Source organism: Nycticebus coucang, chromosome 23 (genome assembly GCF_027406575.1).
Source record: "Nycticebus coucang isolate mNycCou1 chromosome 23, mNycCou1.pri, whole genome shotgun sequence".
Taxonomy (NCBI): Eukaryota; Metazoa; Chordata; class Mammalia; order Primates; family Lorisidae; genus Nycticebus; species Nycticebus coucang.
This window is the reverse complement of record NC_069802.1, coordinates 3,739,906-3,765,638: the sequence shown is the minus strand read 5'-3', so window position 1 is coordinate 3,765,638 and position 25,733 is coordinate 3,739,906. Positions and strand designations below refer to the sequence as shown.

Sequence of the window (25,733 nt, the reverse complement as noted above, 5' to 3'; positions counted from 1 at the left end):
CAGCACCCAGCTATTTTTTGGTTGCAGTTCAGCCGAGGCCGGGTTTGAACCCGCCACCCTCGGTATATGGGGCCGGCGCCTTACCGACTGAGCCACAGGCGCCGCCCCAGAATTTTTTTTTTTAATCACTGTTTTACAGCTACTAATGAAATGAGGTAAGGAATGAACATAAGTGGACACTAAAGCTGTGTAGTGAGAAGGTGATGACTAACTTTATACTGAAGAGATCAGTTGACAACATGTGACCCCACCAATGAAGCCCAGAAAAATGGGGAAATGTGTCAGGTGCCTTGTTAATATGGTGCACTAGGAAGCATGAAATTTTCCTGCCCCAAAAGTCAACCCGAAACTCATCAAGCCAGTTTATAGGAAATGGAATTCAGGAGAAAGAAAATGTTAAGTGGCACTAAGAGGAAGCAGCAAGGTAGATCCAGAGTGGGCGTCGTGAGTAAAATTGCACAATTGATCCAATTTCCACAACCAATCAGTGGTCAGATCAGGGAAGAAGATTGTTATGATGGAAAATAAAAGAGACTTACAGACATACCCATATGCTATGTGTAGATCTTATTTGGATCTTAAGTAGAAGAAACGGACAGCTCTGAGACAATCAGGGAGTCAAGTATTTTTGCGAAAACTTGAGCAAAAGAAACGGTAGATGGACAGATGAAATGAGACGGGCAGAATATCGCTAACTGCTGAAGCCTGATGCTGGGTGCATGATTTACTAGACTCTTCTCCTTACGTTTGGGTCCACTTGACATTTTCCGTAATAAAGTTTTTAAAAATAAACTTTTGCTATAGGCACTGGCCCTTTCCAAGTCAGGCTAAGGAGGTCAAGAGGACTTGGCAAGAAGTTGAGGTTATTATTACTCAGGAATTAAACATTTCCTTCTGGTGATAATTCACCTAAATCCCATTTCAGAAAGTCAAAACTCAGTTTTCAAATCCTGAAAGTAATTTTTTCTTTAAACGCCCCCAAAGCACTGGTGGTTTTCTGTGCAAGAGTTTGGCGAGATGCTTGGAGTAAATGGAACTCCATGCGCAGCGGTGGCTGGTTGTGAACTATTGAAAGATCCTAAACCACATCGCGTGTCTGGTAAGTGAAAGCAAACTGGTTTCATTACATTAGGAGAGAACAAGTCTCCGTGCTCAGGTATCTGTGGTGTAAAATACATTGCACGTGTTTAAATAATGAAGAAGCAACAGTGCTGGGCCTTCAGTGTGCACACTTCTAGAGTAAAGGGATGGCTATCTTATTTATTTATTTTGAGACAGAGTGTCACTCTATTGCCCTGGGTAGAGTGCCTTGGTGTCATCATAGCTCACAGCAACCTCAAACTCTGGGGCTCAAGTGATCCTCCTGCCTCAGCCTCCCAAGTAGCTGGGACTATAGGCACCCACCACAACACCTGGCTAGTTTACTTTCTTTACTAGAGATATGTCTCCCTCTTGCTCAGGCTGGTCTCAAACTCCTAAGCTCAAGCAATCCACCTACCTCGGCCTCCCAGAGTGCTGGGATTACAGGCATGAGCCGCCACACCCAGCCAGGATCACTACCTTAGGAAACACGTGTACAACTTACTTTGTCCTCGGTCAACTTAAACAAAATGGCTTCAGATTCAGATTAAAATTTCCTCAGTGAAAAAAATACTCTAATTAATTAATCTGGGTACATTTGTAAATTTTGAACTCAATACTGTGAAGATTTGTGCATTTAATTCTTAGAGGCCATTTGGCTTTCATTGCCTATAAAGCAAAATTTGACTATTTCACTCACTCCAGCTAATTAACGTCCACAACAAAATTCACTTGGCTGGCCTTCCTTCAGATGTCTACCTTGACCCCAGAAGACATCAGCCTGGACATTAACTTAGGCCCCTTTTTGTAAATCTATAAGTAATATTTCCAACTTTGGTTTGGGAAAACTCTTAGTCAGTATGGCCTCCCAGTAGCTTTTGTGGTTTTCCTGTGAAATACAAAGTGCCATTAAAATCAAGATTTAAGGACACGTAGCAGTGTTTGTTAAATTGTGTTCTGGGAGTTCCTAAGTCAGAGTCAACTGGTGTGTTAGAAGTGCAGTTTTCTAGGCCTTCTCTTGAGCCTATGAAATTGGACTCTGATGACAGGGGCTGGACTTCTGCACCGTTAGCAAATGTGCCAGGTGATTCTTCCACACACTAAAGTTTGACTAAAGTTCAAGTTTTCAAGAACATGAGGCTTCTCTCACATCTGTGAGAAAAACAGAGGCTAGAGAAACAAGTTGAACAGCACCAGGAGTGCTCCATCAGCCAAGTCCAGAGTGTGGAACACTACAGGACAACCGACCTGGTTCCTTCAAAAGGTCAGAGGCGCGCCCATCACCTAGGAATGGAGAAACAAAATGAGGTGCGTGTGCAGACTGCAGTATCATTCAGCTGTAAATGGAGGGAAGTGCTGAAACATGCAACAACAAGCACAAACCTTGAAGACATTGTGCTAAATGAAAAAGCCAGACGCGGGCGGCGCCTGTGGCTCAAAGGGATGGGGCGCCGGTCCCATATGCTGGAGGTGGTGGGTTCAAACCCAGCCTCGGCCAAAAACCACAAAAAAAAAAAAAAAAGAAAGAAAAAGCCAGACACAAGAGGGCCACGTACCATGTGATTCTATTTACGTGAAATGTCCAGAATGGAGCGAATGCATAGAGACAGAAAAAGGATTGCCAGGGACTAAGAGGGTGGAGGGTGAGAGAGTTCTTTTTTAGAGTGAAATTGTTGAACATAAAAAAGTTCTGGAACTGGGCTGGGCATGGTGGCTCATGCCTCTAATCCTAGCATGCTAGGAGGCCAAGGCAGGTGGATGGCTTGAGCTCAGGAGTTGGAGACCAGCATGAGCAAGACCAAGACCCCATCTTTACTAAAAAATAGAAAAACTGGCTCGGTGCCCCGTAGCTCAGTGGCTAGGGCATCAGCCATATACACGGGCACTGGCAGGTTCAAACCCATCCGGGGCCTGCTAAACAACGACAACTACATCGAAAAAATAGCCAGCATTGTGGCGGGTGAGTGTAGTCCCAGCTACTTGGGAGGCTGAGGCAAGAGGATCTCTTGAGCCCAGGAACTTGAGGTTGCTGTGAGCTGTGATGCTACAGCACTCTATCGAGGGCAACGTAGTGACTCCATCTCAAAAGAATAAAAAAGTTCTGAAATTAGATGATGGTAACAATCACACAACTCTATGAATAATGATTTATGCGCTTAAGGGGTGAATTTTATGATATCTGAATTATACCTCAAAAACTTATTAAAACGTTAAAGTCATTTAAAGAGAAGGGGGCATTTTTTCTCCAGACTAAAAGAGTCGTCAAAGGGACTTAGGAGACATAACAACAAAATGCAAACAGTACACCTTGTTTGAATCCTGCTTCAAACAAACTAAAATTTTTAGACAATATTGTCAGGTACAATTATATCTTGTCTTCTGAGATAAACATCTGGGATTTGCTTTAAAATACTTTGACAAGAAAGGGTGAGAGATAGAACAAATACGCAAAATAAATATTTTTGGCTGGTGGTTCTTGTCTGGAAGATAAATATGCAGGGACTCACTGAAGTCTCTTTTTGTGCATGTTTGGAAATGTTCATAATTTCTAATAAATTTCAAAAAGAGTCAGAGGGCTTTAGGTTTATTATTAGTTAAGAATAAAGGAACTCAGGATTTCTTATCTTAATTTGTTTTATTCCAAAGATTTCAGTTGTACTATTGAACAACAGCAGTGTTAGGGTGAGGTTAAAGGACAAATATTAGAAGTGGTCCTTCCTTTTGAGCCTTTCCTAGGAAGAGGCCAGCAGGAAGAATTGTGAATACTCTGTTAAGTAGAGGAAATTAATTAATTAACAGAATAGAAAGGCAAAGACTTACATTTCCCTGGTCATTTTTAAAAGAGAGAGAGACTATTCAAGTTCTTTCCTCAAAAGCCACTTGAAATTCTAGAAGGATATTTTTGCTAACTAAATGTTGAGTTGATTCTTACTCTAAGCAATGAATTAATTTTGCATCAAAATAAAATTATATTTTGATGGTATTGGATTTAATTTTTATTGTGGAAGGTCTTTTATGGTGACATATTGCTTCTAGAACCTAATTTTATAATCTTGTTAGAGATTACTTTCCTTAAAAATATACTACTGTGTATATACCCATACATATAGACACACACACAAAGATATAACTTAATGCTCAATCTTCGGCCAGGGAGTTAACCCAAATTACTATATCTCTTTTATGGGAACATGCCACTGGTTTTGGTATTGTTGTAAAGTATGGTTTACCTTCCTCATAACCAGAATGCAATTCTCTTCTCAAATGTCACTTGGCCTGGCAGGTAACCCTCATGTCACATGATAATTAGAACTTCAAAAATATTTTTTGTTTTAATTGAGTTCACTCAGTCACATTTTCTCACCTTGACAAGGTACAAAACTCGTGGACACGTGAAAGCTTGAGGGATTAAAAACATTTGTTTGAGATTACTGATGTTGAGTTACTTGGTTACAGCACCCCCTTGATGAAGACCCACAGGAGTGAACTTCTTTCAGAAGCACCTGTATTTCTCTTGAATGTCTGACTTGTTTGTCTTTTCTGATTTTTCCATTGACTTTGAAGCAGCTCAGAGCTAAATTTTTGGCCCTCGTCCAGCAAGCATGCCCCATGGGTTTTATTTTGTACACTAGTCCTGGACTTTTTCTTATTTTCCCTGCACTTCAATTTACTATTTTTTCACAATCTCATTGTAATGTGTTTGTTTTTATTACACTCCAATCCTTTTTTGGACTGAAGTAGGGCATAAACAATGAATATGCAAATGATAAGCAAAAAAAATTACAATTACAAATACAAAAACAAAAGAAATGCAAAAAACAGGCCAGGCTTGGTGGCTCACGCCTCTAATCCTAGCACTCTGGTAGGATCACTTGAGCCCAGACAAGAGTGAAACTGGTCTCTGCTAAGAATAGAAAAACTAGCCTTGTTTTGTGGTGGATACCTATAGTCCCAGCTACTCCAGAGGCTGAGGCAAGAGGATTGCATAAGCCCAAGAGTTTGTGGTTGCTGTGAGCTGTGATGCCATAGCACTCTACCCAGGGTGACAGCTTGAGACTCTTGTCTCAAAATAAATAAATAAATAAATAAAAATTTGAAGTTGCTGTGAGCTGTAACACTAAGGCACTCTAGCCAGGGCAACAGAGTGAGATTCTGTCTCAAAAATAAACAAACAAATAAATAAGCAAATGCAAAAAATTCAAAATAATTACAAAAATACACAAGTTGGTTCCAACTTCCTGGTTAACTGCATTTCACAACATACACTATTTCCCTCTTTCTATGGGGATGTCTCCAGCTCCCTCTGACACTTAGACCATCTGTGAATGTGCTGGCTTTTTACTACACACATGAAATGAGGAGAGAAAGGCCAGGATCAGGGGGCTTTAGGTTTGTTGTTAGGGCTTTCCTACATTGGAAAACAAAAAATGTGACTTAAAAGAAAGTTTGAGGAATATACAGGCATTAATGTGTTTGTGTGCAGAACAGGGCAGAAGCGTGTGACGCGTGTTCAGCTCAGGGCAGGAGCATGTGATGTATGTTAAAGAGCGTGGAGGAGGCTGGTGTTGAACTGTTCTGTGATGACTTTTGAGCAGCTTTTTTTGTCCAGAGGACTTGGTGGCTGCTCAGAGAGCACTGACAGTTGGCCATTTTTATTTTGAGTTTGCGGATGTCAGTATCTCTGAAACCACCCTGACGGCATACAGTGGAGGGTCCTGGGGCTCTGAACTAAGTTTCTCCACCTACAGCTCCCCACATTTGGCTGAGAGCTTCTACCCACCTGTGGGAACTACTTCCGTCTCCTGGTTACCTCTCAGGTCACTTACAATCCTGCCTGTTCTCACCACGCTCTCCCACAGGAGGGCTCATGTTGTGGAATCCGATTTGGGTGCTGCAGGCTCCACTGCCTTCTCCTGGTTCTGGAGCTCAGGAGGAGCAGAGCACCAGACTCAATGGCGGGAAACTGGTCCTCACCTCTGCCCACATCTTCTTGGGCAAGTGATTTAACCTCTGTGGGTCACAGTTTTCCATCTGTAAAGTGGAAATCATACAGTATGTATGTCTCAGTGCAGTATGAAGATTCAAAGGATAATATACACCAAAACCTGAGACCAGCACCTGGCGCGTAATGACGGGCGCGCAGTAAAAACTGGTTGTTATTCTGATGATTAAGGAAGACGCCCTTGTGATACTAGGACATTTCTTCCTTTGCTGTGCTCTGCTAAGGAAGTTATGAGAGGATAGCCAAAGCTTTCCTTCCAAAGCACCTGAACAGCAGAGGTAGATTTGTTCTGAAACTGCTGAAGTAAAGTTTAGGCTTCACTTTCTTTATGTGCATGGGCCTCATCTGGGGCCTGGAGGGATGTGTCCAAGTAATTGTATATTTTTGTAAAGTACATAAAAGTATGGTTTTTTGCATTGTTTTTCTTAGGAGAGAATACCTGACTTGTATAGACTTCACATCTCACAAAATCTGGCTTCACCCTGGTATTCAAGTCACATCCCATCTCTGGAGACACCCACATACACAGTGAGGTGGGTGCTGACCATAGTAGATTGATAAATGGATATACAGTTATAAGTATGATCAGATACGTACGAATGGCTGATTTCAAACATTGAGTTTATCACTCAGGTGAGCCACTTTTGTTCTAAAATAAAGAGTATAAGTTTTATGCCAATCTGTCTTTAGAATTGAATTAATGCTTGCACAATACCCTTAATAGACAGCTACCTAATGAAATAAAAACAAGCTACCGTCACACTGCTGCTTAATCGAATTTCACAATATCCTGCTATTTTTGCAGATTAGTTTCTGTGCAGAATACACACCATGTTTTGGTCTCAAAATTGTATTGACTCCTTTGTTCGTTCTGGTGGCATTGGGGGCCTGACCCCATGACTAGACCCCACTGGGATCTGGAGCTTAGCCTGCTGGAGGTGGGGACACAGAAAAGAACCGTGAAGGAGTCTTAATTGTTCTGTATTTTTTTTTTTTTTTTGAGACAGAGTCTCACTCTGTTGCCCTGGGTAGAGTGCCATGGCATCATAGCTCACAGCAACCTCAAACTCTTGGGCTTAAGAGATCCTCTTGCCTGAGATCCTCAGCCTCCTGAATAGCTGATACTACAGGTGCCCACCACAATGCCTGTCTACTCTTTAGAAAAAGGGTCTCTTGCTCAGCCTGCTCTCAAACTCCTGAGCTCAAGAGATCCACCCACCTTGGCCTCCCAGAGTGTTGGGATTCTAGGCATGAACCACCACACCCAGCCCTCATCACAATCATTCTGTTTCCTTACTGATTTCAGCAAGCAGTGCCAAAGCCATGGCTGTGTCTCAGACAATGGTGGATCTCTAACTGTGGGAAGGTGGATCTCTACTATGGGAGGCATCGGCTCTCCTTTCTTTTAAAACACTCTACTTTATTCTGACATCATGCTCTTGCAATTATGTGCAAAAGGCTAAACTAGCCTTCATTTTGTTTTCTATGATAAATGTGATTTAATAAATACGTATAATATATATTCATTGTAAAGAATTTGAATGATACTTCAAAAATATCTTAAATAGTAAAAGACACATGAAATCCCACCACTAACTTTTTAGTAGCCATTTTTTTACATGCATGTCTACATATATATACACATATACATATATATACACCCATACTATAGATATGTAGCTACTTAAGATTACAAAACAGGTGGTTTTATCATAGCCATTTACTCGCTCCCCACTTATTCCCCCACATCTTTCATCTCCTGTCCTCTAGATGCCTATATTAACACTAGGCTATGAATGTAGATGCCAGGTCTGAGGTAAGTAAGAGCTAAGGAACAAAGAAGAGGTGGCCAGCAATCCAGACAAGGAGACCAGCGGGTGCAAAGGCACGGAAGCAAGACTGTGCCCAGGGCAGAGCTTCTGAGACTGTAACGTGCACAGGCACCACCAGGGAGCGTGCTCAAGTGCAGGCTTTTCATCGGCAGATCTAGGACGAGCCCGAGATTCTGCGCGCCTAACAAATTGCCATGGGATGCCCATACGCACGGACCACACTTTGAGAAGCAGGGATATAAAATGTTGGGCTCTTCAATGTAGTATCTACCAGCCCCATGAGACTTACTTCAATTCAGATCTCGTGCTAGTGCTATTTCAAGTACTCAGTAGTGACGTGAGGCCACCCGCCATGTTGGACAGCACAGATAAAGAACATCTCCATTATCGTGGAAAATTGTATTGGGCAGTGCTGGACAGCTTTCAGGGAACTGCAGTTAGTTCAGCATGGATGAGTCATAATAGGCATGTGGGAAAGGGAGGAGGTAGAAAGATAGGTCTTGTTTCTGGTGGCAGGGAAGAGCCACTGAAGGATTTCCAGTGGCGATGACAGCAAGGTGGAGGAATTATTAAGGAAGGGAGGGCTGGAGCAGTGAGGCTGAGGAGAGGCTGCTGTAGTGGTCAAAAAGTAGATGATGGAGCAGAACTGAAGTACAGGCAAGGGGTGGGGGGAGGAGGAAGACTCCTGGAGGTCGACAGGAAGAAGGGTCCAGACACCGTGGGTGAGAAAGAAAGAGGCCGAGATGAAGGAGCAGGGCATCTGCTGGCCTGAGGAACTGCCGTAAGAACTCTATTGGGACCAGCTGATTTTACGGTGTCTCTGGGACATCTGGATGACAACATGTGAAGGGCTTATAATCAGATGAGGCCTGAAACTGTGAAGAGTGCGGTGGGGTGGCAGGAAGCAGGTACGCTTCTGTCCAGGACTGGGATCCCAGTGCTGCCATGAGTTGTGTGATTTGGGATGTCACTAGGCTTTCTTGGCCTCAGTTTACAATCTCTAAAACGATGTAAAGGGTTAAATACTCTGTGACTGGCTCGTAAGTACTCCTTCAGTGTTGCTGATATTCTTATCCCCCAGGCAGAATTATTTTAAGAACGAGAGATAACATGTGTGAAGTGTCTGACGCTCAGTAAATGACTTTTACTATTGTCATAGCTGAGAAATTGGTCAGCAAGAGTGTATTGAATAAAAAGAGCAGAAAGTTGGGAAAGAAAGGAGCAAGAACTGGTGCTGGAAGAGCAGGACAAAAGAGCAAGGTGCTACGGAAAACCAGGAAAAGCAGGGGCGCGTGCAGACCCTGAGTCTCAGAAGGAGGAGCTGGGGGAAGGACGGGAAGTGTGGCAAACACCAGAAAGGCCGGGTAAGATAAGGACTGTAAGATGAGGACCCTGATTTGGTCACGAGGCAGTCACTGGTGACCCTGGAGAGCAGTTTTCCCAGTGACATAGGGAGGAAGAAAGTCAGACTACGCTGGGCTGGGGCGTGAACAGAGCAGAGGCAATGGATACACGTAGCTGTAGTTCTTTCTGAAGATTTGTTAGGAAGGGGAAGATTGTGTGTGGTATCCAGAGACTTGGGGATGTTTGAAGGAAGGAAGGTTTTATTCAGATGGAGAGAGGGAGTACAGATAGAGTATGTACAGTTAACCAGCCAAGGGACTATAGTAGATAACTGGTCGCTATATGGCAGTGGTCAACATATGGAACTAGGCCTACTGTACCGATACGTACATGGGGTGCATGTCTGGTCCGTGCAAATTAGGTCAACTTAAGGAGATGGTCAGCATAAATCGGTGGCCAACTGTGGAGGTTCTGCTGTCTACGCAAAGGAGCTTCTGCTCAGAGAGCACAGAGAGAAAAATACAAATAGTCTGAGGGTCTGAGGAGGTTGGCAGGTATGGGACCCGGAGTGCAGGGGGAGGGATTAATAATAGTCTAGGGAAGATGTACCTATTTATTAAGCTGGAACTTTGGGAGAATCAGAAACTTTATATCCTCTTACCAGGTGAAGTGGCAGGTGCCTGTAGTCCCAGTGACTCAATTGGTCAATGCTGGAGGATCACTTAAGGCCAAGAGTTTGAGGCTACAGTGAGCTATATATATACCACTGTACTTCAGCCTGGGTAACAAAACAAGAGCCCATCTCTAAACACACACAGCCGCAAAATCCTGTGTTATAAGCATTTCTAATAAATACAGATTATCCTAAACTTAAACACAGTAATAAATGGGTTTATTTTGCTCCATCATCTCTATATTTAATTTAATTATATATACACACACACATATATAATGTTGGGAAAACATTTCTCCTCTAAGCTCAGGAAATTATTTTACCATTTCAAATTAACTGAGGTTGTCATTTCTATTGAATTGAGGTATTTGGCTGAAAGTGTGAAGCCTTCAGATTAAGGTAGATTTCTCCTGAGTTCAAGTCAAATGCCACTATAATTCTTTCATAACCTTTTCTCATTTTTAATCACTTGATTTCAGGAGAGGACATTCTGTACAACTGCCCCCAGCCCTTCCTAGATTGCAACTGAAGTCCCGCATTAGTCCCTTTACTGAGATTTACTTCTCTATTCTAAGATTCTTTTTTTTTTTTTTAAGACAGAATCTCCCTATGTCGCCATCAGTAGAGTGCTATGGCATCATAGCTCACAGCAACTTCAAACTCTTGGGCTTGATTCTCTTGCCTCAGCCTCCCAAGTAGCTGGGACTACAGGCATTGGGCCACAATGCCCGGCTGTTTTTGTTGTTGTTGTTTAGCAAGCCTGGGCTGGGTTTGAACCCACCAGCTCCAGTGTACGTGGCTGCACCCTAATTACTGAGCTACAGGCGCAGAGCCTCTAAGATTTTTTCACATTCACAGCCATAGTTAAGGGAAAGGAAGTGCCTCTCAGCCATCCAAAGGGACTACACAAAGAACAGATTGAGACTACCCATGTCTGGAAGACTCTGGAGGTGAGAAAGGTGAAGGATGTAAACTGGTTTTCCTTCTCCCATGTCAACAAGAGCCTATGAATATCTGCAAGGTGGTGGCTGACTGCTAGGATTCATTGCTAAATTTTAATCTGTCAACCCAAATAAATGGCTGAGGCAAAAATTTCAATCAATGGAAGTCTACTAAGCCAAGATTTTGAGGACACAACTAGGAAAAACACTAACCCCAGACAAGCTATGGCTGTTTTTCCAAAAGGGAAGTTGAAACCTTCAGCATTTTAAGTGCATACAGAGAGAAGGAAAGAGGGAAAAGGCAGGTAATAAAGTAGAGGCTCCATTCTGGAGAGGCCCAAGAAATCTACATGTTACCTAAGTAAGAGAGTGAAGGAAGCATCAATTATGTAGATGTCCCCAGGTAGGTGGAAGAATGCCTGATTCTGTCTTGTCTCCAGTTCTGTTCCCTGTAAGATAAATTTATAATTCATAATTAGTGTGGAATCAGGCTTTACCTTTAGGTGCTAGACATAGGCAGAATTTGCATACCCTTGCTTATGGGAAGTTAGCATGATATTTCCTTAATGAATGAACTTTGGGCCCAGTTCTTCACAGGTGCCTGAAGCTAATTTTCTTCTTACATATTTAATTTCTTCTTTCTACCAAAATTACCCTAATCACATCCTAAACCATAACCCACAGCAGATTTTATCATTCCCCTGTTAAAGCAAACAAAACAAAACAAAACCCCCCACTGGAGCAGCTTTCCATCTTTCTTAGCATAAAATACAAATTCTATCAGGGCCTTCTACATGGTCTGGCAGAAGCCACTCTCATCTCAGGCCACTCTGCTCCTGTATCCTTAGGTTTCATTTACGCTTTGGGGTTCTTAGAAATGCAAGCACTTTCCCAGTCTACCCTGGGGCTCTTGGAAAACTATTCTTTCTGCCTTCAGACCCGTAAACCCACCAGAGCTGCCTATCTTGATCAATTGGGTGTAGGCTATTTTTTGTTTCCCTTCTTCCCCCTACCCCTAAGGCCTGGAGAAAGGTGATGTAGCATAGCCTTTGAGGGGCTCTGTGTTCAGACTGCCCAAGTTTAAATTCTGGATCCATCACTTACTAGCTGCTTTGTTATCTTGGGCAAGTTACTCTCCATCTATAATTTGGAAAAGATAAAAGATATTTTGAGGATTAAATTTGTTTCAAGTTTTTTTTTTTTTTTTGGAAACAAGAGTCTGAGTCTGTTGCCCAGGCTGGAGTCCCATGGCATCACATCCTCAAACTCTTGGGCTAAGGCGATCCTCTTGCCTCAGCCTCCAGAACAGCGGGGACTATAGGAACCTGCCACAATGCCAGACTAATGGTTGTTCGTTCGTTCTGTTTTTTTTTTTTTTTTTTTCAGTAGAGACAGGGTCTTCCTCCTGCTCAGGCTGGTTTTGAACTCCTGAGCTCCAGGGATCCTCCTGCCTCCCACTCGCGGAGTGCTGGGATTACAGGCGGGAGCCACCAGGCCTGGCCCAGAATTAAATTTAACAAACAGTAAGCAGTAAAATAGTAGTAGAAGTTCTCATTTTAGTAAGTGCTCCGATTTTATTGTCCTTATGTTTGGCAAGTTTGAGTCTGTTACCTTGGGAATGCCCACCTCACCCCCAGGTGACTGAGGTCCACTATGGAACACTGTAAATGAATGAACAGGGAGCGTGAGGAAAGGAGGCTACACTTTTTGCGTTTAGGAGGGCCCGAGAGAGCGGGCTTGTTGAACAAGACATGGTCTCCGCTTCTCTTAATCTTACTGTGTAGACAGACACACACTAGTGTGGTTTTAGGAAATGAAATCGGAAGGCCGTGACCTTGCCCTGAAGTAACTGCGAAGGCCTTCCCAGAAGAGTTCCAGAGGAAGGCGAGGTGGCCGGGAGCCAGGCGCCTTAAGAAACCGCTCTGGAGAAGGATGCTCAGCGCAGGATTGGCTCCTCCCCATGCTAGCGCAAGAACAGTACCCCCTGGGGCTCTGCACCCAGCCCCTAATGGCCGGGAGGTCCCACCCCGGACCAGACCTTTCCAGGGAATTGGCGGCCCGCCCCAGGCCCTCCTTCTCACCCCGCCCTCGCCCCGCCCAGAATCTTCCCGGTGATTGGCTGCCGGGCCCGCTGTCATCCTCTTCTTCCTCCTGGTCTCGCCCCTCGCCCTGGGTCGTCCCGGTGATTGGCTGCCCGCGCTGCCTCTCGGTGCCACCCCGCCCAGGTACAGCCCCTCTCAGCAAGGCGTTCTAGGTCTGCGCGCCTCGGCGGTCGGTCTCTTTGTCTCGCGCAGTTGGGTGGTGAGTGGGTCTCGGGCGGGAGGGCCGCCGGGCGTGGGGTTTGGTGTTGCCCCGCGTCCCCTCGAGCTTTGCCCGCCAGGAGATCCGCTGCTCCCGGCGTCCAGAACGGAGGGGTAGAGCAGCCCTCGGCGGCCTGGGGGGCGGGCGGCCGTGCCCGTCCCGGGGCCGCGCGAGGCACAGGCGCTGCGCCCACCCGCCCGCGGGTTTCCGGCGCAGGCCCGCGCGGTAACAAGTTTGCACTTTGCTCCCGCAGGACTGATCCGCCGCTACTAAGTAGCGGGTTTCGGGCCGGACTCGGCCTGCGGCAGCAAGAGCCCTACTCCGGCCGACCTTGGGCCTTGGGAGTTCGTCGCCGGCGTCTGCGGAGGTGCAGAGGCCTCAGGTCTAAGCACAGGTGTGTCCCTGACCTTGAGTAGTGAAATGAACCAGGCCCCGAGCACGTGGCAAATGGCGGCCGGAGCGTTCCCGGGCGCGTGTTTGGTGCAGAGGCCTGGCGGCCTCTCCCTTAGCAAAAGGAAATTTCCATAGACGGACTTAGTATGCAAAACAGCCGTTTCTAACGGGGTTTTCGGGGTTATTAAAGAAACGGCTGAGATCACGAGGACCAGAGAGAGAAGGACTGATGAAAGAAATAGTAGCAAGCTTACTAAAGAAAAAAAATCCCAAATCACCCTTTCCTGTGCCCTTTTAAGGTTGATGCAGTGCTTTAAGAGGCTAACACAGAAGGGTAAAGTAAATCTCCATAAAACCCAGAGAAGAGATTTTTAAAACTCCTCTCTGGATCCTGTCTGGAGTCACAGCTGAACTAGAAAATAATTCGTTACAGTTTAAGCATCATTGTGTTTTTTTAATATAGGTAATAGAACAAGTGATACATCAAAGTTTTCTTGGTCTAAAAGGTCGTTTTGAAACTTTTCTCCCCTTTTTTTTAATAGGTTGAAAACTACAGGCACAAGCTATGGAAGCTGGGATGCTCTGGTGTTGGTATTCCCCTGACTTATATATACCAAATGTCATTCTGTAAAGGTACAATAAGAAAGTGCCTCGAGCAATAAGGTCAAATACAGGGGTGCCAAAAAAATGTATGCGTATTTTAAGAGATGTTACCTAGATAGTACGTAGTCTTCTCAGGCACCAGTTGCGAATGTAATTACAGTAGCAACGTGTAGTATGACATAAGCTTAAACGATTGTGCTAACCTAATCGGATGATTGCCAGCGCCAGTCACCATGCGACAGGCAGGACAGTCAAAGAAAATGGCCGAGTCGCGGTTGTCCTTCGAGGAGCGCAAGGTCATTTTGAAGTGGTATTTGAAATTCGAGAACATTGTGGAAGTGCGGCGACAGTGGAGGCGTGAGTACGCGACAGACCCTCCAACGCGCCTGACGATCGCGCGCATTCGCGATAAGTTTGAGACGCATGGCACCGTGTGCGACGTGCACAAAGGACGGTCCGGGAGGCCTCGCACAGCCACCAGTCCCGCTGTGTCTGCGCTGGTGCTGGAGCAGTTCACGCGCTCGCCGCACAAGTCCACCAAACAGTGTGCGCGGGAGACGGGGATCAGCAGAACCAGCATACGGCGCATTCTGAAGACCGCAAAGTGGGAAGTAGTTGTCCCCAGATTGTTACATTCGCTGAATGAAGACGACCCCGATCGAAGGGTGCAATACTGTGAGTGGTTCCAAAACATGGTGCACGTGGATGAGGAGTTTGTGGGGAAAATGGTTTGGTCTGATGAAGCACAGTTTAAACTAAATGGAACAGTCAGCCGACATAATTGTGTGTATTGGGCTCCAGAAATGGCACATGTGGAAAAAGATGTCCATTTACTGGGCCTCAATGTCTGGTGTGGACTGTCACTGAGGGGACTCATCGGACCGTTCTTTTTTGAAGGTCCTGTAACTGGTCCAGTGTACTTAGACATGCTACGTACATCCATTTTGCCTGCAATTCGGACACTTTTCGGGGATGACGTGTTTTACTTCCAACAAGATGGTGCCCCACCGCACTTCCACCCAGATGTGAGAGCTTACCTCGATGAGAACTTGCCAGGACAATGGGTAGGACGCAGAGGTGTGGTTGAGTTTCCCCCACGGTCTCCTGACTTAACACCCCTTGACTTCTACCTGTGGGGCACCTTACAGGATGCGGTGTGCCATAGAAAACCAGCTACACTGGTGGAACTTCGGGAAGAAATTGAAAGGGTGTGTGCAGCGATAGAAGCAGACACTTTGGTCAGCGTGGCTCAGGCAGTCCTTCTCCGAAATCAGAAGTGTCTGGATGTTGGTGGTAACCACTTTGAGCACCTCTTGTAATTGCAGAAGTTGTGTGACTTGTATTTATTATCTTTTGTGATAAGTACATATTCAGTATTACAGTTTTAGTAGTTTTTGTTTTTCTTAAAATGTGTATATGCTTTTTTGGCACCTTCTGTATTTTTACTAACTTTGTAGCAACCCTGTGTCCATGCACCGACGTGGAGTTAGTTAAAGAAACGAGACAGTGCCGGTGGTGACAAGGCAGTGTAACAGATGCTTCATGTTCATCTTTTCATTCAATTCTCACACATTTGGTGTATTGTATTCTCCCATTTTACAGATGAAGAAATGGGTTAGATAGTACTTCAAGTTGCGTTATGTATTAGCAGCTCTGAACAAGAAGCCATGTGTGTAACTTTTATCTCTTGAGATTTGATGTTGTGGTTTAACAGGCCATTTGGAGGAAAGGCCCATAGTAGAGCTGGTAAGAATCTTTTTTTTTTTTCTGAGAGAGAGTTTTACTTTGTTGCCTCTCAGAGTGCATGATGTCACAGCTCATAGCAACATCAAACTCTTGGGCTCAACCAGTCCTCTTGCCTCAGCCTCTGTGTAACTGGGACTACAGGCTCCTGCCACAGCTTCTGGCTGTTTTTAGAGATATGGTCTCACCCTTGCCCAGGCTGGTCTTGAACTCCTAGAGTGATCCACCTGCCTCAGCCTTCCAGAGTGCTAGGGTTAGAGGCGTGAGCCATGGCATAAATTCTTAATAGTATTTAATTACATTGAACCTAGAGAAGGTTCTCAAAATTTGGCACAAGCATCTGTCAGTACATAAGGTGTTTTTGACATCATAAGGCGGTGTAAATGGCAACTTAATATGAAAGTATTGGAGGTGGAGGTGATAGGGAAAGTTTTCATATGGGAGGAAACATAACAGTCTAGCAAGATGCATGGAGCCTGTACATGCTAGAACAAGTTCATTCTTAATAACTAATCTGCATGTCTAGCAATTGAGATCTTCATATTTAAAAGCACGTATGTCAGTTAAAAGTAAGTCATTTTCCAGAATCTTTAAATAAAGATACTTAATATTCTCCTTGGAGTCATTCTTAATGTTTAATTCATAGATTTGTTATGGTCTTACCATCTAAACTTGATTTCTTTTTTTCTTTTGAGACAGTCTCACTATGTCGCCCTCAGTAGAGTGCCATGGCGTCACATCTCACAGCAACCTCAAACTTTTGGTCTTAAGTGATTCTCTTGCCTCAGCCTCCCAAGTAGCTGGGACTACAGGTGCCTGCCACAACATCTGGATATTTTTTGTTGCAGTTGTCATTGTTGTTTAGCTGTCCCGGGCCAGGTTCGAACCTGCCAGCCTCAGTGAATGTGGCTGGTGCCATAACCACTACTACAGGTGCCAAGCCTTTTATTTCTTTTTATGCTCCATATTGTTCAGCCTCATAAGTTCGTTAGGTAATGTATCCAGCAAATATTGTTAGCTTACCAATATTGCTGGGGTGGGGGAAGTACATGTGTATGCAGTGAGTGGAGCCATTTATAATTTCAGGTAGGGTGAGCCGAGGGAGATGCCACAGCTCTGTTCAAGCAGTGGAGGGAGGAGTGGTGTGTTTAAAGGTTTGGAAGGAAAGCAAAGTGAAGCTTCCCTGAGGAGGAGAATTTCATGTCCGTAAACTATGGTAAAATGGCAACTTGCTTTTTGGGCCTCCCAGCCCTCTGAATTCATTCCTACTCTCAACCTAACTTTTCTCTGACCCATCAGTCTTTCCCCCTCAATTTCTTTTTAATTTTATTTTTTTGAGATAGTCTTACTTTGTCACCCTCAGTAGTAAAGTGCCACATGGCATCATAGTTCATAGCAACCTCGAACTCTTGGACTAAAGTGATCCTTTTGCTTCAGCCTCCCAAGTAGTTGTAACTACAGGTACCTGCTGCAATGCCTGGCTATTTTTAGAGACGGGGTCTCACCCTTGGTCAGGCTGGTCTGGAACTGCTGAACTCAACAATCAACTCACCCCTGCCTCTTCTCACTTTCTCCATCGCTCTAGTCGCCTTCTAGCACATGGAACTATAACTTGTACAGTCCCAGGTCTACTTGCCTAACTGCTGCTCTATTCTGTAGTCCTTGGACCTTTAGAGCCAAAGTTGGTCTCGGCTCAAACCATGTTCATAGGGTTCAATCAAGCACCTGGCATATTACAGGTTCTCGAATCCATCATGACTAGTGCAAGGAACAGCTTCATTTATAATTAATTTTAATATCAATAATTGTTCTATTGAGTTGGATTACATAAGGCTTTCAAATGAGTGACTTAGTCACCTATTTAGGGGGCAGCCTGGCATTTAAATTCCTACCCTCTCATGTTTCATCTTAGACCAGTTCCTTAGCCTTAGATTATGTGAGCTGATTATCGTAATAGCAGTTAAGCTGAAAACGAGTTGTACATGGAAATGTAACTACCTGGTGAGTAGTAAGAACTAAGTCGACGTTACTGGGTGGAAGTACTGCTTAATCATTTTTTTTTAATACTGTATGGTCATCACAGTCTGGGAACAAAATGACAATATAGATTTTAGGGTAATGCTAGAATAGCTTTAATGTTCGTTTAATAATAAAGCACCTAACTGACCCAAGTACTATTCTAGGTATTGTGAACAAAGTGCACACACTTTGGTTGTGGTTGATGTCACCATATAACTGTCCGCAGTGCAAGTACTCAGTAGCTGCGTGTGGCTAGAAGCAGCACAGATAAAGCGCATTTCCATCATGCATCTTCTTGGTTTCTTTGGGTAGCTAAGATGAATTGAGACTGCCAGTGTAAAAGGGCTGGGAGGGTTCCTGAGGAAACATAAAGTGTAGCAATGGTGGGGGAGGGAGAAGATATTATAACACAAAGCCTATACAAGGCCGCTTCCTCAGATGGTAAGTAGGTAAGGGGAAAGGAAATCTGAGAGAAATCAGTCGCAGAGCCTAATAGGCTGTAGCCAGTTGTGGCAGAACAAGGAACACATAAAATTTGTCAACAGTGGTCCAGAGAAATGGGCCATGCGAACTGTGTTTTCCAAGTACTGTCGTGGTGGGAGGTGTGAGATATAAAACAGTTAAAGACTGGCTGAAAGCTAGCAAAGAGTTTTCAAGAATAACCACTGGACTCACAAACTGCTCCTGTTCCACTCTGGAATCCTAATACCCTGAGTCACTTGGGCTGAGGCCCTGCATCTGCCACAGGTCACTTGCTCAGTAACACGTGCGGCGAGGGGTAGCACAGGTGAAACAGGTGCATTGCTGCAGAGTTTATCGGCAGGGCTGTCAGACCGCACCATGCAACCACCTTGTTTTTCAGAAGAGAAAATCTACCAGACAGGACTTAAAGGTATCATGTCCTAATCTCTGAAACTGTAAATGCTAACCTCATTTGCAGATTAAGGGTCTTGAGGGATTACTTTGGATAATCCTAGAGGGCCCTAATATGCAATCACAACGGCCCTTCATAAGAGGGACATTCCACACCCTGGAGGTAGAGTGAGGCAGCCCACCAGGAGCTGGAAGCTGCGAAGCCTCCTGAGGGAGAACACATTTGCTGTGGCCCAGTGAAAATGACTTATGGACTTGAGAATTGAGAATGCATTTATGTTATGGTAAGCCACCAAATTTATGGTAATCTGTTATAGCAACCACCACTAACTAATACAGGTACTAAAGGTTAAGGTCAAATAATAAACTGCTGGCCTGGGGCCTCACCACCTCAGCCTGCCTGCCAGTGTCTAGTGGGAGCATGAGAGTAAATTCATCTATTCATTATCCAATTTTGAAAATTTCAGAAATAGGGCAATGGATTTAAGATTTATTTAGATTTTTAATCACAAGAGACCTGAGTATATGACTAAAATATGCAGGATTAGTAAATGACTCTTTTTTTTTTATTTTTTTATTTTTAAGGCCAGGGCTGGGTTTGAACCCGCCACCTCCGGCATATGGGACCGGCGCCCTACCCGCTGAGCCACAGGCGCCGCCCAGTAAATGACTCTTAATAAAACACAAAAACTAAAGCCTCAGTTTGTGGTTTATTGGCATGTCATTTATACATACATAATGCGTATCGTTTATATAGTATAAGACACCATGTTTAAAAAATCCCTCAACTGAAACAAATTAAGACAATAGGAAAAAAAACTTGTTAGTCATCAAATGTTCCCTGTTTGCTGTGTTCCAGAAGTAACAGAGACGTAAAAATCTTCCATGAACAACCTTAGTTTGGGCTCATGTTCTAAGAAATGTAAATTTGAATCCTGGGAGGCTTTACAAATAGTATAACTAATAAAACTAGTCTCAGGGTCAACTACCAAACAAGTCCAGATTTGGACTTTACATTGTAATTTTAATTTTGGTGTATCTAGGTTGCAATAATACTAATAATGGGAGACCACATGTATCATACTAGGGGCAGGAAAGGAAGTGGGGCAAAGAACCCAGGTTTCTGAATGAATTCATGCTGAAACTCGTAAGTTGACTCTTGTGGGAAGGAATAGCACATGTTTTACATAGCTCTTCAAACATTAATGGATAAAAATATCTGAAATCCTTTTTTCTGCATTGTTTTTCTGGATTACCAAACTTTCTTTTATGTGAAATCATTTTGGCCCATTGTGTATAAAATACCTTATCCTTATCTGTTGTAACTGATGTTTATTGCTAATGTTTTTTTTGGTTTGTTTTTTGTAGAGACAGAGTCACTTTATCACCCTCAGTAGAGTGCTGTGGCATCACAGCTCACAGCAACCTCAAACTCCTGGGCTTGGGTGATTCTCTTGTCTCAGCCTCCTGCTAATGTTTTTTTTTTTTGTTTGTTTGTTTTTTTATTAAAGTGTTTCAGCAAAACCATCAATTAATTGGACCATGATGTACTTGAGGGTATTTGTGGGCTCATGAATATTCAAGTAAAGCCTACCCTTTAGTGAACACTATTACAGCTGAAACTTAGGATAAAACTGGACACATTCAGTAATACACATGGAAAATAGAAAGATAAAAATTCAGTTCTCTTGATGAAAAGATTTTATATGTTTTTATGTGTTAATTGCACATATAGAATCTCATTCTCATGGTGAAATAAGTTAGATCAAATAGAACCCATTTGTCTATCCTTCATATCAAACCCCTGACCTGAACAGTTTATATATAAAAATCCATTTAAAATTGAAATTTAGGTTATATAGAGGATACAAAGTATTGTGAGATTCTGACCAAAATCAGGTTCTGATTTTTTGTAGGGTGGGAGGAGTAAAAGGGAAGAGTTATGTTTTTACATAAACTGCCCACCCACCATTCCTCATTGCCCTGAAATACTCTAATTATATTCAAGCAGTACTATCCTCTAAAAAGAACATAAAATGTAAAAAACTATATCCTAATAATATGCAAATTGCCAGATGTCTTGGCTGTATATTTAGAATGAGCTAGTTTGGAATTATGATTTTTCTATTGATGCTGATTCATAGGAAAACTCTTAATGCAAGATACCAAAATAGTCCATTTCTCAATACATGACAAGAAAATGCATCCTATTGTCTCCAGCCCATCTCATACGGTATGTATGATGGGTTTCTAGGAATACGTAAGTATTGCTCCCCAAATTCATCCTGCAGATACTACCTCGTTAATTATCTTAAACACACATTGAAAAATACCACCTTGTGAGCTTTGAACACATTTATTTCACAAAATTTGAAAAGGTTTTCACAAATTTCAATTGTACAACAGATGCTGGAATGAAAATTAAAACAAGATTTTTAACAATTACGTATGAGTTTAGATTGTATGTATTGATGAGTGGGTTTTTATTTTGTTGAAATACATATAACAACATTTATTTTTTAACCATTTTTAAGTGTGCAATTTAGTGGCAGTAATTACATTCACAATGTTGTGCGGCCATCATACCCATTTCCAGAACTTTTCCGTCATTCCCCCCAATTCTTCACCCATTAAACAGTAACTCCCCACTCTCCCCAGCCTATGTTAACCCCCTATTCTGCCTTCTGTCTCTGAATTTGACTAAGTACCTCATATGTTTGTCCTTCTAGCTAACTTATTTCTTAGCATAATGTTCTCAAGGTTCATCCATGTTGTAGAAGATAATCGACAATTCATTCCTTTCTAAGGTCAAGAAATGTTCTACGGCATAGAATATTCCACCATCTACTGATGGACGTGTGGCTGGTTTCCTCCTTTTAGCTATTGTGACTATTGTTGCTGTAAGCATTACATGTAGCTGTCTGAATCCTTGCTTTCAAATCTTTGGGGTCTATCTTAGAAGTGAAATTGATCTGGTAATTCTAGTTTTAATTTTTTGAGGAACGACTTTAGAGTGCCTACACCATTTTACCTACTAGAAATGTGCAACAGATCCAATTTCTATCCTCACGAACACTTGTTATTTTTCTATGAACATTCACAACTGTACATGAAGATTCAGGTGTCTACAGTGTTAGGTATTCTCTTCCCAATTGCACAAGTTTTTTTTTTTCCCCCAGCGCTTTTCTTTCAATGAAGACGTAGACCCAGACTCAGGACTTACATTATTAAACATAAGGTAGTTTAGATAATTTTGAGTAATTTACCAAACGCTAGAATTCGACACATATTGACATATTCCTTTACTGGAGGAATCTACATTACTTTATTGTGGGGTTGACAGGGCTGCTTTCAGTGTTTCATTAGAAAAGCACTTTAAAACGTAAATGTGAATGTATCCCGCCTAACGTACCTTTAAAGTTAGCAGAGAAATCACGAGCTAGAGACCAGCTGGGAACAACAGGCACTCACCATTTAACTAAGGCAGCTATTCCCCCGAAGCATGGTAGCAACACAGTGTACCGCGCCCCCTTAAAGTACGTCAAGGATGGGACCACAAGCTCGCACACTATTCTTAATGCAAACGTCCCCTTCAAGATTGCAAATCCTTCATCACTGACTGGACTGCGGTTTACAGCCACCGGTTCCTTCTACCAGGCGGCAGCAGAGCCGCTGTGGCCTCTGCGGAGGACAAGGCAGGTGGACGCAAGCTCCAACCTTAGCTTCAGCCCCGGGGAGAACTCCACGCCCCCGCCGCTCCTGACTCCGCCCCCGGGCGGCGCCTCGGCCTCGGCGCCGCCGGTCCTCACACTTCCTGACCGCGCCCACCTCCCCTTGATGCCCCTCGGCTAAAGGCCAGGAGCAAGCAAAGAACTCCGGGTACCCAAGGCTCCCTAGGTGAAGCGGGACCGAGTGACCAAGGTCACCACCAAGACCTGCACCTGGGCGGAGTCCTGACCCGTTCCCCCTAGTCTTGGAGAAAGCAGCGGACACGTCTGCCAATCACTGGGCGGGGGGGCGGGGGCGGCCCTGGGAGCATGCAATTGGTTAAACACAAAAAAAGCTCACGTTGTATTGGTCTCCTCTCAGGCCCTAGCTCCACCCCTCTGGCTGAGTCCCCGCCCCTTCGTGGCTAAAACCTGAGCTGAACAGCATCCCGGCCGCTCACTTCTGGTACTTTTAAGTCCGGGTTCTGAATGCCTTAGCTCGCTCCTAATGTCGGCCTTGTACCCTGTGTCCAATCCTGACCAGTCCTATGCAGGGCGAAGGAAGGGTCGCATGGGTCTTACCAAATCAAGGTATTTCTCTTAGAGCTTTCTAATCCAACACTTATGTGTAGCTCTGTATAATATAGTGACTTTTTTTTTTTTTTTGGAACAATCACTAAACCTCTCTTCCTGCTCTTTAACTCTTTAAATCATCAAAGTAACCCCAGTGAAGTAGGTACTGTTATTGTTGCGGGAAAACGAGGCCCAATGGAGAAAACGAACACCCAAACACTGTGTTTAGAAGGAAAAAGGCTTTATTCAGCCAGCGGGGCTACAGCAAATCTAAATATCTCATCATGGCCATGCTCCCGGCTAGCTTGGTCTTTCCCTTTTTATCTTCAGTCAAAACGTTCCAACCCATGGGTACCTTTCTCATTGGTTAGTTTGAATCAAGCAGGAGAAGCTGCTCCTGTTACTCAGAACTACAAGATTTCACATAAGTGGAAATTTCCAGGTCTCAGGAAGTTAAGTCTACAAATTCCTAAGAGCTGAGTCACCATGGAGAGGACCCTGCATGTGTATCCTTGGGGGTCTCCTTGAGAAGACCTGTTCTCCTACTTTACCCTTCCAGGGTACCCTCTCTCAATATCATCCCTATTTTTCAAGGAAGGAAAGAGGGACAGGAATTAGTGATCTGTCCATGACCTGTAATGTTTGCTTTCTAGATGGCAATTGTGCCCGTCCTTCTCATTCCTATTGCCCTTTAATTCAGGCCTTCATAATTACTTGCCTGGATTACTTCTACAAATAGCTCCTAACTCCTCTCCTGGCTTTTCTCTACACAGCCCAGGATTAATCTTCCTAATGCACATGTGATCACATCTCTCAAATACTTCTCATATCTTGCAAATGTCAGGTCTTTCTGTGTGGCTCCTTGTTGCCTGTAGATTCTGGCAGAGACTGCTTTTTATTGAAATGTAACATGCCTACAGATAAGTACACAAATCATAAATGCACAGTCTGCTGAAATTTCAGGAACTAATCACATACAGGCAACCAGCTACCAGCACAAGAGACAGAAGATCGCCCACACACTAGACATATTTCCTTCCTGTCAGTCACTACTCCCTTCCACACAGGGGTAACAGCTACCTGAACACAAAGTAGTAAGTATCCTTGAGCTTGTACAGTATGTAAGTGAAACCTTTTAACATATACTCGTTTGTGTCTGGTTTCTTTAACTCACTATTGTGTTCGTGAGGTTCATCCATATTTTGAGTTATAGTTATACGTTGTTAAGGAGACTGCTATATTGCATTTCCTTGTGTGAATACCACTATTTATTCAGCCAATTGTTGATAGGAATTGAAGTAGTCTATATTTTGGAATTATTAAAAATATTGCTGCTATGAACATTACAATGTACAGGTATGTCTTTTGATGAGATGAATTATGAACACATTTCTTTTCAGTATGTACCTACAAGTAAAATACTTGGGTTATGGGACATAGGTTATACCATGTTCAAAGTCAGCAGATAATTTCAAACCGTTTTCCACAGTTTTCAGTGTTTGAGCCAACTTACACTCTTTTTTTTTTTTTTTAATTGTTTTTGAGATGAAATCTCACTCTATTGCCTTGGGTAGAGTGCCATAGCGTCAGCCTAGCTCACAGCAAACTCAGACTCCTGGGTTCAAGCAATCCCCCTGCCTCAGCTTGCTGAGTAGCTGGGACTACTGGTACCTGCCACAGTGCCTGGCTACTCTTTCTTATTTCAGTAGATATGGGGGTCTTGCTCTTGCTCAGGCTGGTCTCCAACTCCTAAGCTCAAGGGATCCTCCTGCCTCAGCCTCCCAGAAAGCTAGGATTATAGACATGAGCCACACTGCCTGGCCCTAACATATGCTCTTTTTTTTTTTTTTTAATATCTAAAAAGCAGTTGAAAATTTTATTAAATTAAAATCAGCTTATTTAAATTAACAATGATTTCTCCCTAAAGAATGACCCTATGAGCAACAAACTATCCACATTTTGTGTCATTTTCTAAAATTAAAAATAATAATAATATATATATAATAAAGTACCAGTTAGGACAGAGCTAATAACTTTTCTCAAGGTTCATACTAAACTTTGAAAAATATATAAATGTATTTTAAATGACTCCAACACCATGAAGGTAAAAATAGATACATGGATTTACGATACACGATTTGGCGGGTTTGTAATGAATGGTGTACATTTTCCTATATCTCCTCTTAAGAGACTTTCTTTCACCAGATTCACATACTCTCTCTTATGCTAACCTTTCTCTTCTCCGACTACCTCCACCAAATGCTCCTTAACAAAAATTAACTTGTATACCTGGTCTAACAATATATTCATTTCTTTGAAAATGGTACTTTCCAAAAGCAGTTAACTAACAGTGAGGCTTCTTAACCTCTCACCACCTCAAATTCATGAGCCATTGAATGATAGCTTGTTTCATTGAAACCTTTGTTTTCATTAATAATGTACACTTTTCTAAATATGAATTCCTTGAAATGAATTTAGGCAACGAAGTAGGTAAGTCATAAGATAGCTTCTAGAATCAAAGAAACATTCCAATAGACTGGGCTTTCAAAATATTTCTTTTGACTTTTGTATTCATTTTACATAAGGTAGACAAACATTTAAAAGTTTCCCATGCAGGTTTGGCTCAGTGACAGTAAAAACATACAACAT

General features: G+C 43.2%; 1 protein-coding gene and 1 non-coding gene across 3 annotated transcripts; both read left to right on the top strand.

Moving 5' to 3' along the window:
• The first annotated feature begins 13,055 nt into the window (after nt 1-13,055).
• On the top strand, nt 13,056-16,551 carry LOC128576103 (uncharacterized). Of its 2 annotated transcripts, XM_053578114.1 has the most exons (3): nt 13,056-13,173; nt 13,427-13,567; nt 14,109-16,551. In XM_053578114.1, the coding sequence occupies exon 3, from the start codon at nt 14,403-14,405 to the stop codon at nt 15,486-15,488; it is 1,086 nt and encodes a 361-aa protein (XP_053434089.1). In that variant the 5' UTR covers nt 13,056-13,173; nt 13,427-13,567; nt 14,109-14,402; the 3' UTR covers nt 15,489-16,551. The 2 variants fall into 2 exon arrangements, with proteins under 2 accessions (XP_053434089.1, XP_053434088.1); XM_053578113.1 differs by lacking the exon at nt 13,056-13,173 and having other exon boundaries at nt 13,180-13,567.
• LOC128576159 (small nucleolar RNA SNORA26) lies at nt 13,853-13,975 on the top strand. The gene has a single exon (XR_008377271.1). It is a non-coding gene; the product is annotated as a small nucleolar RNA SNORA26 (small nucleolar RNA).
• Nucleotides 16,552-25,733: the final 9,182 nt, after the last annotated feature.

What these genes read in the sequence shown, in the direction of transcription:
- LOC128576103 (XM_053578114.1), top strand. Translation starts at nt 14,403, where the DNA reads ATGCGACAGGCAGGACAGTCAAAGAAAATGGCCGAGTCGCGGTTGTCC.